This window comes from Oratosquilla oratoria, chromosome 4 (genome assembly GCF_046742065.1).
Source record: "Oratosquilla oratoria isolate Oo_2021 chromosome 4, ASM4674206v1, whole genome shotgun sequence".
Taxonomy (NCBI): Eukaryota; Metazoa; Arthropoda; class Malacostraca; order Stomatopoda; family Squillidae; genus Oratosquilla; species Oratosquilla oratoria.
Window position 1 is genome coordinate 38,629,249 of NC_134780.1, and position 16,739 is coordinate 38,645,987.

A 16,739-nucleotide genomic window follows, 5' to 3' on the forward strand; every position below is an offset into this window, starting at 1 on the left:
AGGTCTTGTTTGATGTATTTAGTTATCTGGGTGTGATGTATTTACCTAATTATGTGGATGTTTCATGTGGTATAGGTGTTTTTAGTTATTACAGCTGTTCAAGTAGAATGCTGGTTGTGTAGTTTTTGTTTTATTCAGTTGCCTAAAAAAGGGAATAGTCCAATCTAAAACTATAAATAAATTTAAGGCTGTTCAATCAGTGAAGAAAGAGACAGTACCCCATGAGCATAGGTCCTTTCCTTTACATTACTGTTAGGTAAATACAATAATCCAACATTTCTTTCTAGAGAGATCTATAGGAGGACCCAAAGACTATTGCCAAATATAGTAGGGCCGTGGATTTCCAGTCTTTGAAACTTGAGGCAACAATAATTTATTATAATTTGTTTTATATGATTTTCTATTATTATTGATATTGTTGTTATTATCATCATTATTCCTGTTATTATTATTATTATTATTTATTAAATACAATTCATTTATAGTTATAATTCTATTTCAACCCTACTAGTTTCATACAGCTACCCTGTTTTCATAGGAAACAACTTTTTTATCTATACCAAGTTTTTTTTTCTTTCTTTCTTTATAAGGGAGGTAGCTAAGTCATAAGGCAAGTACTTACTCCCACCCATTTCACTCCCACCATCCACTTCCATCCATCACCTTTTCCTCCCTCTCATCTTAGCTCCTTAAGGATGATGGGTCATCCCTTTATCCTGCCCACTGTCCTGGGTCAGAAGTACTGCAGCAAGACACAGCACATCCACAGCAAGGCCACTTCATTTAATTGGCAACCTCCCCTCTCTATCCCTCCATACAGAAAAAAGAGAAGATGAAGAGAAATCCCTTTGGGCTGCATCAAAACATCATTCATACATAACCACTCCCTACCCCCTATCCCTCACCTCCCTTGCATCACAGTATCAACTATACACACCCATCCTTCATTCATCCCCATCTCTTGCCATCTCCCTTCTGTGTTCAACAGACATTCCCCTCTTGTTCGACAATCTTTTCACCCCATCCATCCACCTCAACCTCAGTCATCTCCTTCACTCCCTCCATCTCTGCCTTTCATAACTTTTACCTGGGAAAAAGTGTACAAATGTTTGTCGGCTTGTTGCTTCATCTGAAAACAGGGTGACTATAAGAAGCTATACAACAAAGACACTGCAGTGTGGCAAGTCCATTAGTGCTAGTTGCATAACTAGCATACACATTACACAATATTGAATCATCATCATAGCATCAGTGTAGCTCTAAGAATTTATTCTTTGTTGTTTTTTAAAAAAGAATGGAATGTGGAGGAACAGACACTTTTCCTATATTTTTATGTATATACACATATTTTTATGCTTAAGTATACATGCAGTTTATGTATTTATTGTTACATGGAAAATATATACACTGTGTATACATGATTACTGTACATGAAAAATATTTGTCAGTATGTGAGGATGTATTCTTTTGTCATATATGGAGATAGCGAAAGTGATCACTTTGATATGTCTGTAACTTAAGGATCAGAGTTCTTAGATGTTCTCGATGCAACTGACATAATGAAGCCCTTCAAAGAAGATACTGCCCTGCTTGGTATTGAGTGCATTTTTAAAGTGTACCAATGGATTGCAAAAATGTTAACTACCAATAGTATGAGGACATATTGCAGAAATAGCAGAGATAGATACATCCTAGTTTTGAAAATTCTGGTTAAAAGCTGGAATAACAGGTGGATTCACGAATGCAACTCTGTCAGGACTTACTAACAGTGATATTTTTTATTTTCTTCATATGTAATAGGAAACAAACTACCCTAATCAGTTTTGTCCATAGGTAGGTGGATAATTCCTGTGTGACCTTATACCTCATGTGTAGCTGAATATAAAGCAGTACTTTTTTTTAAACTGTAGGAAAGATCCAGAGAAGGTATTTGTTAGCTTTTGTCTTCCAAGCTGTCAGAGCAACCTGTGATGAATTGATGACAATATCAGGATTGAAAGTCTTAGTTTCCATAAACAATAGTGTGAAACTTCCTCATAATAAGTTCTGGACAGGCATCCTAATTAATTATTTCATAAAAATCCAGGGCAGTACATCAGAGACCTGTTGACAGGCCTGTAGGGTCATTTCCTAAAAAAAAAGTTTTCAGGGAAAAGTCCCTCAAAAGCAATAACTGAATAGATGGAAATTTAGACCAAAAAATGCTGACTCTGAACTTGCAATTAAGAAATCTTAATTACAGTATATTGAATGGCCCAATGTTTGTAATTATCATTAGAATTCTATGCTTGAGAAGAGCAAGATTTTGGAGAGAGATCCACTGAATTATTTTTTAGGACACTATCTGGAGCTATAGAATCCTCAGATGCTGATGATTCATACTGTAAGGATTCAATAAACTTGAAGTTATGTAAATCTTCAGACTTCCAGAATGATTAATGCCAAGAAGATTATTATAACAGTGAATTTTTTACCCATTACAACATAATTAAACCAAACTAAATTACAGCACAATTTTGATGATAAAAGAATATTGACATAGATTTTATAAAATTCTTCATCAGCAATGAGGAAAGGACATGATTTCCAAGTCAAATGTTTACAGCACTCAAAAGTCAACAGGTTAAGGAAGGCCTTCATGATGTTACCACTTCATTGAGTAGGCAATAGAAAAACTACACTAATACATAGATTTTTATAACATAATATGAAAAGCTGCAAAAGTGAAGTACAATCAGTTTGTAGGAGACAGCTGCAAAACACAACTTGGTGAGGATTAAAGGGAAAGGAATTTACCAAGAAATTATCATTAAAGAGAAAAATAAATGTGCAATGAACCTGCATCATAAACCTAAATGATGAAGTGACAAATCTAAGTGAAAATTATTATTTTGCTTTCCTGATTAAGTGGAATGTATCAAAAGAACTTTTGAGAATTATAAGGAGCACTGAATAGAGCGGAAACAAAGAAAATTGGAAAACATTAAGATTATCATTTAATATGAAAGGATTCTTTTAAATCACCAACTAGTATTTTAATAGCAAAAGTTGTTTGTTCTGTATAATTTCATTGGAAAGTGAGAATGTAAAGACACAAATGTATTGTTAAAAAGTATGGCATACCATATCACAAGTAGGTTATGAAATGTGGCCACATTTATTTATGCATACATATATATATATATATGTATGTATATATATATATATATATATATATATATATCCATTTAGTTTTATAAATAGTGGAACTTAATAACATTATTTATTTCTTACTCTATATGGTGTAAAAGAACAAGGTTCACTGAAAGACCAGTTGTAGAATATGATTCAAAGAACATTTTGATATGCTCATTTGATCAGTATTTTTTTTTTTTTTTTTTTTTTTTTTTTTAATGTACCCTTTTTGGGACTTGTTATGAGTACTTTTTCATGTACTCATTACCTGTAATACATGGTTTATGATATGAAAGAATCATCTCACTGCCACCCATACTCAAAATCCAAGACCTTTACCTCCATCTGGAGGTCCGTAAAGTAGACCCAAGATGTTTATCAGCCTTGACTGTATTTCCTCCACCTGTTGACATAAGGAGAGCTGACAATGGGAGGCTCTTTCTCATCCTACTGGTACTATAAGCTAGTGACATCAGTCCCACTATAACACAAACAGTCCACTATTTCTTCCTAGAGAGATCTATGAGAAGACCTGAAGACTGTTGCCAGCCATTGTGGAGTTTGCATATTTCCAGTCAGTGAAACTTAAAGCAACAATTATCATCATCAGGACCAATGATGGGTACTTGCATGTGGTGGTTCTGGGAGTTGGATGGCTTTAAAACTAATCAACATTCTCACCACCATAAGGAGGTGTAGCATTCAGTTTCTGGACAAGGTCCAAGAACTCTGTGTCCTCTATGTCTTTCCTCAATTTTTTCACATAAGGAGAGCTGACAAGTAACCATTCTCATCTACTTCCTCCTTCTCCTACTTTTCCTCTTCCTTACCTTCCTAAGAGTTAGCAATATATAAACAGACCCACATTAATACAGCGTCAACTTAGTCTAGTGTTTTTTTTTCTTTCTTTTTTTTTTTTCTTTTTTTCTTTCAGAGAGATATATGGGAAGGCCTGAGAACTGTTGCTGACTATGGTGGGGCTGTGGGTTTCCAGCCAATGAAATTTAAGGCAGCAGTTATTATTATTATTGACATTATCGCTATTATTATTGTCATTGATATTATTATTATTATTATAATTATTATTATCGTTATTAATCTTTGATTAATTATACACTTTATTCATAGCCTATTAGTTTGTGTGGTTTTTGTATGGCTAGATCATATGGTTGTTAAGAAGGTCAAGTTAACAAAAGGTTATTTCATGGCATTCTTTCCTGTTTATCACTATAAAGGCAAATTATATTATCTTAAATGTGTGGTGCACTGATTAACTGATGAAAGATAATATTCCTTTGCAAGGTATTAAGTGGAAGGATTGAGTGGATATAAAAATGAAGTCATCTTCCTAGCCAGTCTTATAAATTTCTTGTCATGTCTGACAAACTAACAAGTGTATTGTGATGTGAACATTTTTTTAAGTTGTGTCTTGCATACTGTAAACCAGTGTCTGAGATAATGGTAAATCAGGTAATAGCTTTAGAACAATCAGACAAAATATATAAGAACCCTGTACATGAAAGTAGTTCAGAAGCACATAAAAAGAATACAAAGCATATGACTCTAGTGTTATAACGTGTGTACATTGTATATTTGTGTGTTCATGTGTATGCGCATGTGTACTAAGTCATGATGTCAGTGTATGATTGGTATATCAAGTAGTGAGGCAATTCAATCCATTATGAATTTGGATCTTGGAGCATATTAAAACCTGAGTTTCTCTGTTGAGTAACTAAAGTGGTTTAGATACGAATGCTTTCTAATGTCCTCTTTGTATAATTTTATTTTTATTAAGTGTTTCTGTACACCAAAATTATGTGGTGTCCTATTTTCAGAATAATGGTCTTGTTGAGTTTTAGCCTGTGTCTGTGTTTATTACTTGAAATCCGGACTTAGGATTTTTCGGCAAGAAAGTTTTGAATGAATGAATATCTTAAATTATGATAAATCTCAATAGCAAAAGAACAGCGATGCATGTCATGGGTTACTGTTTTGAAAAGGGTATGGGGAGGGAGGGATGTACAATACAGTAGTGGAAAAATAGTGTACACATTAATTTCTTTCATTATTATTCTCTAATGCATACCATCAAACTATCGTATCAATCACAGTTTAACTACACCTAGGTAAACTTTAATTTTCTTTCAACTTACTTAAACTCTCATATCTTGTCTGATGTGGTATGTGTTCTGTTTTGCTTTATCATACCAATAGAGTATGCTTAAGAAAAAGGGAGATCTATTTAATGATAAGTTATTTCAAAGAGCTTGCTTGTATAAGTAGATGTTTGAGTATACTGTATATCAATTCAAAGTAGATTAGATTGATGGCACCTTTTTGACTGCTGCTCATCCTACTGTGACTCTTATGTATGACATTTCCTGCTGCCAGCAAGAATGGCAACACAGAGTTGCAGTAGTTAGCATATGTGGTTGCTTGGTTGCTACTTAAGTGCAGCTCAGTATAATTTGGTAATATTTAGGTAATTGACATCCCATATGTTGAGTGCCCAAGAGATAAGAGCCCTAAGATATGATAACTAAACCACACCATGTATACACTGACTGTGGCTGAGCCAGCCATCTAAAATTGTTAATAAATTATGCACCTGAAGCCCAGCTGGTTAAATGGAAGTGCTGTTCTTCATTTCCATACTTTCATCTTTGCTTACCCTATTGTTAATAGAAGTTTGTGTAGGTATATTTTTGGCCCCATATAAAGTGTAGAATAAAATTCTGCAATTGAATGAATGCTTAAATCCTAATGGGTTTAAGTAATCTTAATGCCAGAAACCTGCATTTTCAAGAAATGTAATATGGTTTAGTAAAATTATTATGGAAATACTTTCAAGGGCATTTGTGTATATAGCAGTTGGATTTAACTTAAAGGGACCGCACTCACTTACATGAAGTCCAAAAATTGTAATACACTTGGTCATACCAGATGTCCAACCATTGTTGTTTTATGAAACCATTTGCTGGAGACAGTGACTACATTCTTTTATAATCAGTTGTGTGATTTGTTATGTAACCAGAAGCAATATGTGATGATGGCTAATCAGTGTCTTTTGGTGACGGTAAAGCTGGAATGTGAATAATCCAGTGATTTTAGCTTCCATGTGTCACAAATGCAGCTCCATCTTGCCTTGCTTCCCTGTTAGTGTCTCCTTGTTTTTCAGTTATCCAATTTGTAGTAAGCCAAAGATTGACTGCAGGAAGTCTGTACTTATTGCCAGTCTATCAAGCAGCCCTAAGCCAAGTTTTAGTTTGTAAGGGAAGCCCAATCAAGACAGCTTTACTTGGTATTATTTATTTTTGCTTATCAATGGCTAATACTGAATAGATATGTATTATTTATTTATCTATTTAATTTTGGTATGAAAATGTGAAATATTACAGCAAAGATTTATGTAGGATTGTATAGTACAGTATGTATAGACATATAAATGAATCCCTAGAACTGTGCAGCAGTTGGTAAACACGTATTTGTATAGCAATTTTTGTTTTAATAATACACGCACACACACACACACGCATGTCAATTTGAAGCTAATGATAAATTGGATGCTAGGAAACCTATATATATAATAAATTTAACATATTTACTAGAATTTTATATCAGACTTACCAAGGACTAAAAATGGGTTCTTGATATGCCATGATTATATTAATGGGGGAACTCGAAAATTTATTGAGTTACTTGATTTTGTTCACTGCCTCCAAAATTTATTGAGTAGGTCCACTAAATTGAGAGCTCTGTGTTTGTGTTTATTAATTAATTTTATTTATTATTATTTTTGTAATAGTGTATGTGGCAGATAATGGAGGAGTGGGGTTGGAGGTAAACTTTAGATTGAGAGAAGCAAATGAATGTCATGGGGGCTTGAAAAGTATTATGAGAAACAGGCATCTGGGAATGGATGCAAGATTAAATGAAAGGGTGATTGGATTTCTCCCTGTTTTCTCTATTTTCTGCATGAAGGGTTACCAATTAAGTGACGTGGCCTTCCTGTGGATGGATGTACTGTCTTGCCCCACTGCTTCTGACCCAGGAATAGGCAGGACACAATGAAGATGACCCTTAATCCATAAGGACCTAAGATGAGAGATAAACAACAGTGATGGGTGAGAGTGGATGCAAGCCTTTTGACTTGGCTACCTCCCTTATAAGGGGGGAGAAGGCCTTAGTGTATAGATGGATAGAATATTTAGTGATTGTGCCTACAAAACTGTATGGGGCAGAGACTTGGTTTTCAAGAGAGGCAGAAAGAAGTTTAAATGTGTTTGAGATCAAGTGTCTGAGAAGTATGGTAGGGGTTACAAAGTTGGATCAATTGAGAAATGAGGTGAGAAGGAGAGTAGGGGTGGAAAGGGAGCTGGCAGATAAGGCTGATGAACAATTATTGAGATGGTTAGGACACACGGAAAGAATAAGTGAAGGAAGATAAGCAAAAGAGGTGTGGAAGGCAGAGGTGGATGGAGTGAATTTGAAGGGATGACCAAAGATGAGATGGATGGATGGGGTGAAAGAGGGAAAAGGCAGGAGCGGAGAATGGTTGAGTAGGGATGATATTTTGATACAGCTCAAAGTGATTTCTCCAATGATTATCATTTATTTTATATTATCTGTTTTTGTTTGATTCTCATTTATCATTAGTTATGTCAATTTATTATTATTTACTATTTACCTGTTTGTTTATTATTTAACTATACCTATGCATTTATTTATGTATTTTATTTGTCATTTTCATTATTATAGTTTTTATTTATTCATTTATTATTATGAATTTTTTCACATCCGACCTAGATATGGAACAAAAGGTCTCCTGTCGGCATGCTCTGCCTTTGTAATCCTTTAATCTCCTTTATTTTCCTGAACAAGGGGACAAGGAGAGAGGGTCGCTGTGTAAGTGAAGTGGCCCTGCCGTGGATGTACTGTGTCTTGCTGCATTACTTCATCAGGGCAGTGGGCAGAAGACAGGGATGACCCTTCATCCATGAGGAGCTAAGATGAGAGGGAAACAACTGTGTTGGATGGGAGTGGAATGAGTGGATGCATGCCTTGACTGGTTACTGCCCTCGTAAAGGGAAAGAAGCCCTTGATAGACAACAAAAACAGCTGTGTTACACACTATTCTCTAATTATTCATCTTTGTCCACTGGGAGTAATGATGGGTACCAGCAATTGGCAGCAGTGGCATTGTGGGAGCAAGGCCACCAGGGCAATTGCCCCTAGCACAAAATTTTCGAAGGCTCAAAATTTAAAGAGAAAAAAGAAAATGTAATAATGAATACAAAGAAAAAGAAATGTAACATATCTACAGTATAGTGACCAAGAATGGCTAAATAGCAGCAGCACTGTCAACTGAAAAATTTCAGTAGTTATTGAAAGATTTGCACAAACTAGGCAATATCTTATCATTTTAGTATACTCTCAAGTCTTTTGTAGTAAAATACATTTATTTAGGAGGAGGGTTGAAAGGAATGATGATATGTTAGGGTTTACACTACTTGTTTTACCTCAGGTACTGACAAACCATACCATGCCACTGAGTGGTGGTCCTGTGAGATGGACACAGAGAATCATCCTCATAACACATCTTCAGAATCCATGTACATTCTCACCTCCACATGGAGATGAAGCCTCCAGGGGTTGGTACTCAGTCTTTGGATCAAGCACAGGAACTCTTATCAGCCCTGACAATTGTTCCTTTTTACACAGCAAGTGGTCCCCTCCTACTAGCTGATTACAGAAAATCTACACTGATGCAACACATGAAATTCCAACATCTCTCCAGAAAGATCTCTGGGAGAATCTAAGGATTGTTGCTAATTAGAGATGTGCAAGATTCCACCGAGGTAAACTCAAGACAAGTTCATGTGAAAACCACTGTTGGAGCAAAAAAGACTGGAGACAGGGAATCTATATATTTCATTTGCAAACTACTCCTCTTCAGTAGATACAAAAATGGAAAATGTCACCATTCCATTTTTGTATCTACTGAAGAGGATTGCAGTTTGTAATCAAAATATAGAGATTCCCTGTTTCCAGTCTTTTTTACTCATACAGTGGTTTTCACATGATTGGCAAATGTGGGATTACATTTTTTACCCGTAATCAAGACAAGTTATTATTGTCTATTTGGTTATCCACATCAGTGACAATTTAATCTGCAAAGTTTTGGATTTATTTGACTTTTTGTCACTTTTCATAGATTGTTAAATAACTTTGTAATTGGGCTTCACACATGAAAAGATCACTGCTGCATATTTTTAGGGGGGCAATATTACCTGAAGCAAGTAATTTTGTAAAATTCCCCCAAAGCTCCATGCAATATTTTGTACCTGTTTTAATCTTGCATAAATCTTGGATATACCTGTATTGTTTTTTTCTCACCAACCTTGAAATAATACCTAGACAACACAAAATTTCTTCCTGGAATGACTTAAGACTAACCTGGTAGCCATTGCTGGTTACCTGGGAGCCATGAGTCTCTTGCAAGAGACATCAGGAACAACAGATCAATTGATTGCCGGTCAAAGGTACTGGTCTAAAATGTAAGAGTTTCTTCCTAAAAAATTGGAATCACATCACACATCACTGGCTTTTAGTAGTAGGGGAGCAATCATTGGTTGCCACCTCTCCTGGCATGAATAGTGGAGGCAGAACAGTCTAGGAACCAAAAGTGGTGGTCCTGCAAGATGGATGACAGAGAATCACTTCCTTGCCCCTCTTCTTCAACCATTTTCAGCTGGTGACAAGGAAACAATCCTACAGAAAGGCAATAAACATAAGTCTAAATTTCTTTCCCAGAGATCTATGGGAAGGCTTGAGGACTGTTGCCAGCCACTGTGGAGCTATGGGTTTCCAGTTAGTGAAATTCAATTCAACAATTGGAGTCAATATGAGATGAGGCCTAGTCCAAAGACCAAATGTCTACTCTTTGGTGCTGCACTGTTATACAAAAGTAAGGGTTTTGACGAGGGCAGCAGGGAGATTATTCTCTGGTTTCATCTTGCAAGACCACCATTTGCGTGTACTTGTCATTGGTCCCATCAAATTAATATTCCTTTTTAATGAAACTGAATTTTTCATATGAACACAATTCTGGTTTAATTACACAAGAAACCAAAGGAGTTCATTTTATTCATACTACATGAAAGCCTGAGGTTTTTGGCAGCATTTAAAATATCAATTATTCAACAAAAGGGATGAATAAACATCATTTATCAAAGAACTTGACCTAAGTTATCTAAAAGGCACAGACTGAAGGGTCAACTCCTACAGTACTTAATTTGCTCATTATGCTTTTGTGAGCCTAAACTGGCAAGCCAATCAATTATACTAAGCTGTTTTTTTTAAATAAGGCAGGGTACAGGCATAATTACTGGGCAAAATGAATGTCTAGTACAATGACCTACTCTGGAAAAAATATATAAATATGTAAAGTACAGGCCTCAAGGAATTTTAGTAGAACGTACCTAATGAAAACCTCTCACAAGTGGTAGGCAACATATTCACATCCTATACCCAATGGGTACTAAACTGAATGAATTCTAAAAACAATAGAGAACTTTTCAATTTATATATGCCATCTAAAAACCATTTTATTCACTAGTTACCAGTATTTACAGACACAAGTCTTGTTACATTATCAAGCAGCAGGTATATGAAAACCAAGCAATGCTGAGATAAATCATCAACAGCACATGTTGCATCATACTGTAATTACACATTTTCTCTTTAAGCCAGACTTTACTGTATTCTAACATTTAATACAATCATACATCACAGACTCTCAAAACATCATTAACATTTATCTCTCATTAGGACTTGTCCAAGTAAATACATACATACACATAGGTTCTCTTCACTGCAAAGTCCAGTGAAGACTGAAATACTAAAATGATGTCCAGTTTAGTTAGTATTCTAAACAGTCATGGACATGAAACTTAATAAGTGGATGAGTTGTCACAAACATGTAGCTCATTATCAGAGGAGCTTCTCAAATATTTCTAAACCTTAAAGATTCCAAAAGTAACCTAAGCTTACAACTACTCTTAACTATTTAAAGCTCTTATGGCAATATGAGTATTACAGTAACCATCTTTGCAGGTTCCCCTATAAAAATGACAAGGTTGACGATGTCACGAGTCATATTTTCAATAACCAGTTTTCTTATATACAACAGCTTGAAAAGATAGGATAGACAAATCTGGCTCACAACCACTGCATCCGCATAGCAACAACATCAATTAAATATCACTCAAACTGTTGAACCACAATAGATGACAATGTTAGCCTCTGCAACAAGTATATTTTGTGGGGCACATCACCTGTTAGAATAAAAGTAATTATTCATTAACATAAACATGGTTGAGATGATGGTCAAGTATGTACAACACCCATGAAAAGAATACAAGTTGTTTATAAAATGTGACATATCCTATATACTACCATTTTAAGCTAGCCCTTATATATCAACCTATTCAGGCCTATTTTCTGGTGTATAGGTCAATGCAAGTTATCAAGTCTTCACAAAGAGATATGGTAAGCAACACCTGTAACATCTGTGGCTCCCCCTAGAAAAAAAAAATATATATATACATATATCAAAGGCTTTTCTCCCCATTATAAGGGAGGTAGCAAAAAAAAAAAAAATAAATAAATAAATCAATCAATCAATAAAATAGATAAATCAATAAAAGAAGAATAAAAAAAAAATATTCGAGCCCTTTCCCAACCATAAAGCTGAATTGCATTTATCATTACTTAATAATAAATGTGTGTTTAAAATGAGGGTTGGAAATATGAGAGAAAACTGAATTTCTACATGCATGGGTGCTGTTAACAAAATTATGGCATGCTGCATTCATTACACTGTAATCTTATCAACCGAAGTTTTGCTGTCATGTATCTTTCTGATCTCAAACTCTGTAAATCCTGAGAAAATAAAATTGAAGTTTATGATTATATCTGAAACAGCATCTTTGATGTGCATCAAATTTAATCCTTTACTATGGTGATGCCCTTTACAGATTTTGTTATGGCCATCACCAAAAGATATCTTACTCTACAGATGTATTTCTCTATTTGGAATTTCTGAAATTTGGAAGTCTTTAAGTCAGTCACTATTGTTTCAAGTTCCAATTACTGAAATCTCACAGCCCCACAGTGGCTAGCAACAGTCCTTAGGCCCTCCCATGTGTCTTTTAAAAAGAATTTGACTTCTATGTTGCATTAGTGTGAGAGCATTTGCATCACCAGTTTTTTATATCTATATACCTATGTATTTACCCAGTTGTATTTTACGGGAAGGGGAGCTATGCTCGTGGTGTCCCATCTTCATATCTCATGTATTGTTTTTGCACACACCACTTTCTCATCTAACTTGTTCCAAATGTCTATTACTCTGTGACAAAATATCTGGAGGAGAATAATATACAATACTGAACCCAAGGCAATCTGGATTTAGACAAGGAAGATCATGAACAACTAATTTAATTTGTTTCTATTCAAGATTGATAAATATACTGTAAGAAAGAGATGGCTGGGTAGATTGTGCCTTCCTGGACTTACAAAAGGCATTTGATAAGGTACCACACAGAAAATTACTATATACACTAGAAACAATAGGAGGAATACATGGAAAACTATTGAATTGGATGGAGGACTTCCTACAGGGAAGAAAAATGAGAGTGGTGCTCACGGACAAATATTCAAAATGGGAAGAAATAAGTAGTGGCATCCCACAGGGGTCAGTACGAGCTCCGATAATGTTTGCTATATATGTAAGTGACATGGATGAAGGCATTGAAAGTTACATGAACTGCTTTGCTGATGACGCAAAATTATTAAAGAGAATAAACTCCGAAATAGACTGTGACTCATTACAGAGTGATCTGAACAAAGTCTCAGAGTGGAACAAGAGATGGGAGGTAGAATTCAACATCAAGAAGTGCAGTATAATTGAATTTGGAAAAAGCAAGAAGAGAATATCAGGACAGTATAAAATTGATGGAAAAGAAGTAAAGAAAGTAAATTCTGAAAGGGACCTAGGAGTAATCATCACCAAAGACATGTCGCCAGATAAACATATAAATAAAATAGTCGGAGAAACATACAATTTGCTGAGATCAATAAAGGTGGCCTTTAAATACCTGGATAAGGAAATGATTAAGAAAATATTACAAACACTGATAAGGCCAAAACTGGAATATGCAGCACTGATATGGTCACCCAGTACAAAAAAGAATATAAGAAAATTAGAAAGAATACAAAGAGCAACGACAAAGATGGCCCCAACACTTTCAAACCTGACATATGAACAAAGACTGGCCGAACTGGAATTGCCAACCCTGGAACAAAGAAGAGAACGAGGGGACCTACTAACCATCTACAGAATTATGAAAGGTAAAGAATGCCTTGATAGAGAGGACCTATTAAAGTGGGACAGAGGACAAGAGGACATGCAATGAAACTCAAAAAGTATAACTACAGAAGAGACCTGAAAAAGAATAGCTTCCCACACAGAGTGATAGATATATGGAATAAATTGGATGAAAAAATAGTGTGTGCAAACACAATACAAGAATTTAAGAACAAACTTGATCTTGCGAGATACAAAAACGGGTCACCATGAGCATAGCTCCCCTTCCCGTATAATACTACTAGGTAAATATATGATAGCTGGATACAATCAAACACTGACAAAATGTAGTGACACACATATTATATATTTACACACACAAGGTATGTTCAATGAGGGATGAGAAAATTTCAGGAGAGACGTTTATCATTTTCATAAGTTTACAAAACTGTCTCCTTCAAAATAATGGCCTCTCGCATCTACACACTTGTGCAGACATCTCTCATCCTGAAAGTTCTCCTCAAAGTCCTTCTTCAGTAGCCCCTTCAGTTAATTTTCCAATGCCTCTTTCAGCTCCTGTGTTGACTGAAATCAGACTCCCCTGAGTCTTCCATGCATGAGAACAGAAAGAGGTCACAAGGGGCCAGGTCAGGGCTGTAGGGTGGGTGTTGTAACACTTATATTCCCCTGTTGGCCATCCATGTGGTCACTAGCATTGACCTGTGGCATGGGGCATTGTCCTTGTGGAACTACCACTCACCACTGCACCAATGCTGCAGCCTCTCCTTCCTCATCTTCTCCCTGAACATTTGCAGAACTTTAAAGTAATATTCCTTATTGATGATTTGACCCTCAGGAACCCATTCAATATGAATGAGCCCCTTGGAGACAAAGAAAGGAATGACCATAGATTCTTAGGTTTTAGTTGATTTTTGTATTATTTATTTTTGATGTTTGGAATTAGTTTTGTGGCTCGCCATTGTACTTTTTCCTCAACCTGTTCATTTCCTTCAGAAAATCTTTTAAACCACCTATAAATTTGTTTTACTCATCAGTTCATCCCCATAGGCCTCCTCTAACATTCCATAATCTTCTTGTTTGCTTTTCTTAAGTTTAACATAAAACTTGATGGCATAATGCTGCTCCATGTTTCCCTTCATCTTGTGAAGTGTTGACAGACCAGCAAACTGGATCAAACTGGTTCCATAATGAACACTGCTGCACTCAAACTTAATGCATCTCCTGAAATTTACTCATTACTTATTGAACATGCCATATGTGTGTGTATATATACTGTATATATATATATATATATGTATATATGTATCATATATGAAAGCTGGTGACAGAAACTGTCAAACACAAATAAAAAACTAATAAGAGTACAAAATTTCTTCTCTGAAAGAGCTATAAGAGGGTCCAACAACTATTGCCAGCAACTGTGGAGCTGCAGGTTTCCAGTCAGTAAGCTCAAGTCAAACTTATAAAAGTAGGAAGGGGAGAAATAGTAACAAGATATCAACTCTCCTTGTAATATGGGGGAGGAAATACAGTGAAAACTGATGGATGTCCCAGGCATGGTCCAGAGATCAAATGTCAACACCTCCAACACCTCAGGATTCTCCGGCAGGAGATAAGGGTGTTGATGGGTATTAACATGAGAACATTTTGTTGTTAACACGGGAGTACTTCAAATTTTAGATACATCCAATAGAGAAAAATACTTGTATTCTGATGAGGGGAACAAGTGTACAGATGGGGTCAAACACGATTTATTTTGTTTCAGTTTATGCCAAACAGCAATGCTGTAGCCACAGTACCACTGTGATAATGTGATTAAATACAAATATATTTTCAATTATATGACTATAGTACTGCACTTTTTAAGGCAGAAAAACTGAAGATTAATTAATGCTTTCTGAACTCCTTATAACAGTCATAGTTAAGGAGAATATTAATAAGTTCTAGGTATAGTATATTCATCTGTATTAAGAATAAGTTCTTGATACTAGACTGAACTGAATGATGAAAGAACTGAGCACTGCATGACTCATTCTTAAAGTACCTGGAAATGAATGTAATGACATTTATTGGCAATGATGATTGGAGAATTATTACTGAAATGGAAGAAAATATTTTGAGCAAAAAAGATACCCAGGGGTGAAATGTCCATATAAAAGTTTGTGGATTGCACATTTCCGGAAAGTCAACCGATGCACCCCCCCCTCCCTCCCTCCCTCAATGGTGCCCAGCCACGGCAGTAACCTCCACAGTAAACAGCTTAAGCACATGGGCCTTGGCGAGGTTCAATCTGCCAATCCTGTGATTACAAGGCCAGTGCACTACCACTGTACTAGCCTTTAAATGAAAGATGAATATGAACAAAAATCATGACATGCACTGTAAACATTAACAGCTCTGGGACTGACACATGTTGAATAAAACATTCATAAATACGAGAAATGAGATACATGGACTGATGGAATGGTAAAATTAATGAGAGTTGTGTACAAAGAAGAGGGGTAGCCGGGGGAACAGCAGGAAAGGGAGGAGCAGGAAGGGGGAAAGAGAAGAAGAAAAATGGAAGAAGAAGAAAAAGTAGAGATGAAGAAAAGGAAAGAAAGAAGAAGAAGAGAGAAGAGGAGGAGGAGGATTTATACTTTGTGACTGACTATTCACCAATACCTCTATCCTTGAAGACAATATTGTGTTGATATGGGAGTCTGATGGTAGATATGGGTGAGTTAAAAATTGTGTAGCTAAAGAGGGGAGTTATATTTTTCAACTGTGGAGTACTGGAATGTAGTGTTAGAAGATATGCATGGTTTGAAGGAGTCACACTTTAGAAAGAAGTCAGACATACTTAGAAATAAGAGGATAAAGAGTAGGAAATAAGGTGTAGGTGATTTTTCATGGATGTTTTCCAACATATTTGTGGGTAGCTGTAATTTGTAACATGTTGCTGGAATTTTTTCTTCTTCTTTTCTTTCTTTTTTCTGAGTACAGCTTGTTGTTCTTGTGTGATGCAGTGGGATGGGTTGATGAGATTTGGGGTCTTTAATAGAATTTTGTGCCTACCTATATCATGTGCTGTTCTACAGAGAGGATTTTGATTCTGAGTGCAGATCTTCTATGGGAGTGGTTTTGGTACATCCTGTTACAGTTCTTAATGCTTTGTTTTGTAAGCAACTTAACC

The 16,739-nt window shown here is 35.7% G+C and overlaps 1 protein-coding gene across 2 annotated transcripts in view; it reads right to left on the reverse strand.

Annotated features, from left to right (window-relative positions):
• Positions 1-8,693: 8,693 nt before the first annotated feature.
• The window catches only part of LOC143024780 (afadin- and alpha-actinin-binding protein A-like), a 41,023-nt gene continuing 32,977 nt past the window's right edge, over positions 8,694-16,739 (reverse strand). For both annotated transcript variants that reach the window (XM_076183947.1, XM_076183945.1), the window contains one exon: positions 8,694-11,510. In XM_076183947.1, the coding sequence (XP_076040062.1) occupies positions 11,507-11,510 (4 nt within the window). In that variant the 3' untranslated portion in view covers positions 8,694-11,506. The remainder of the gene's footprint in view (positions 11,511-16,739) is intronic.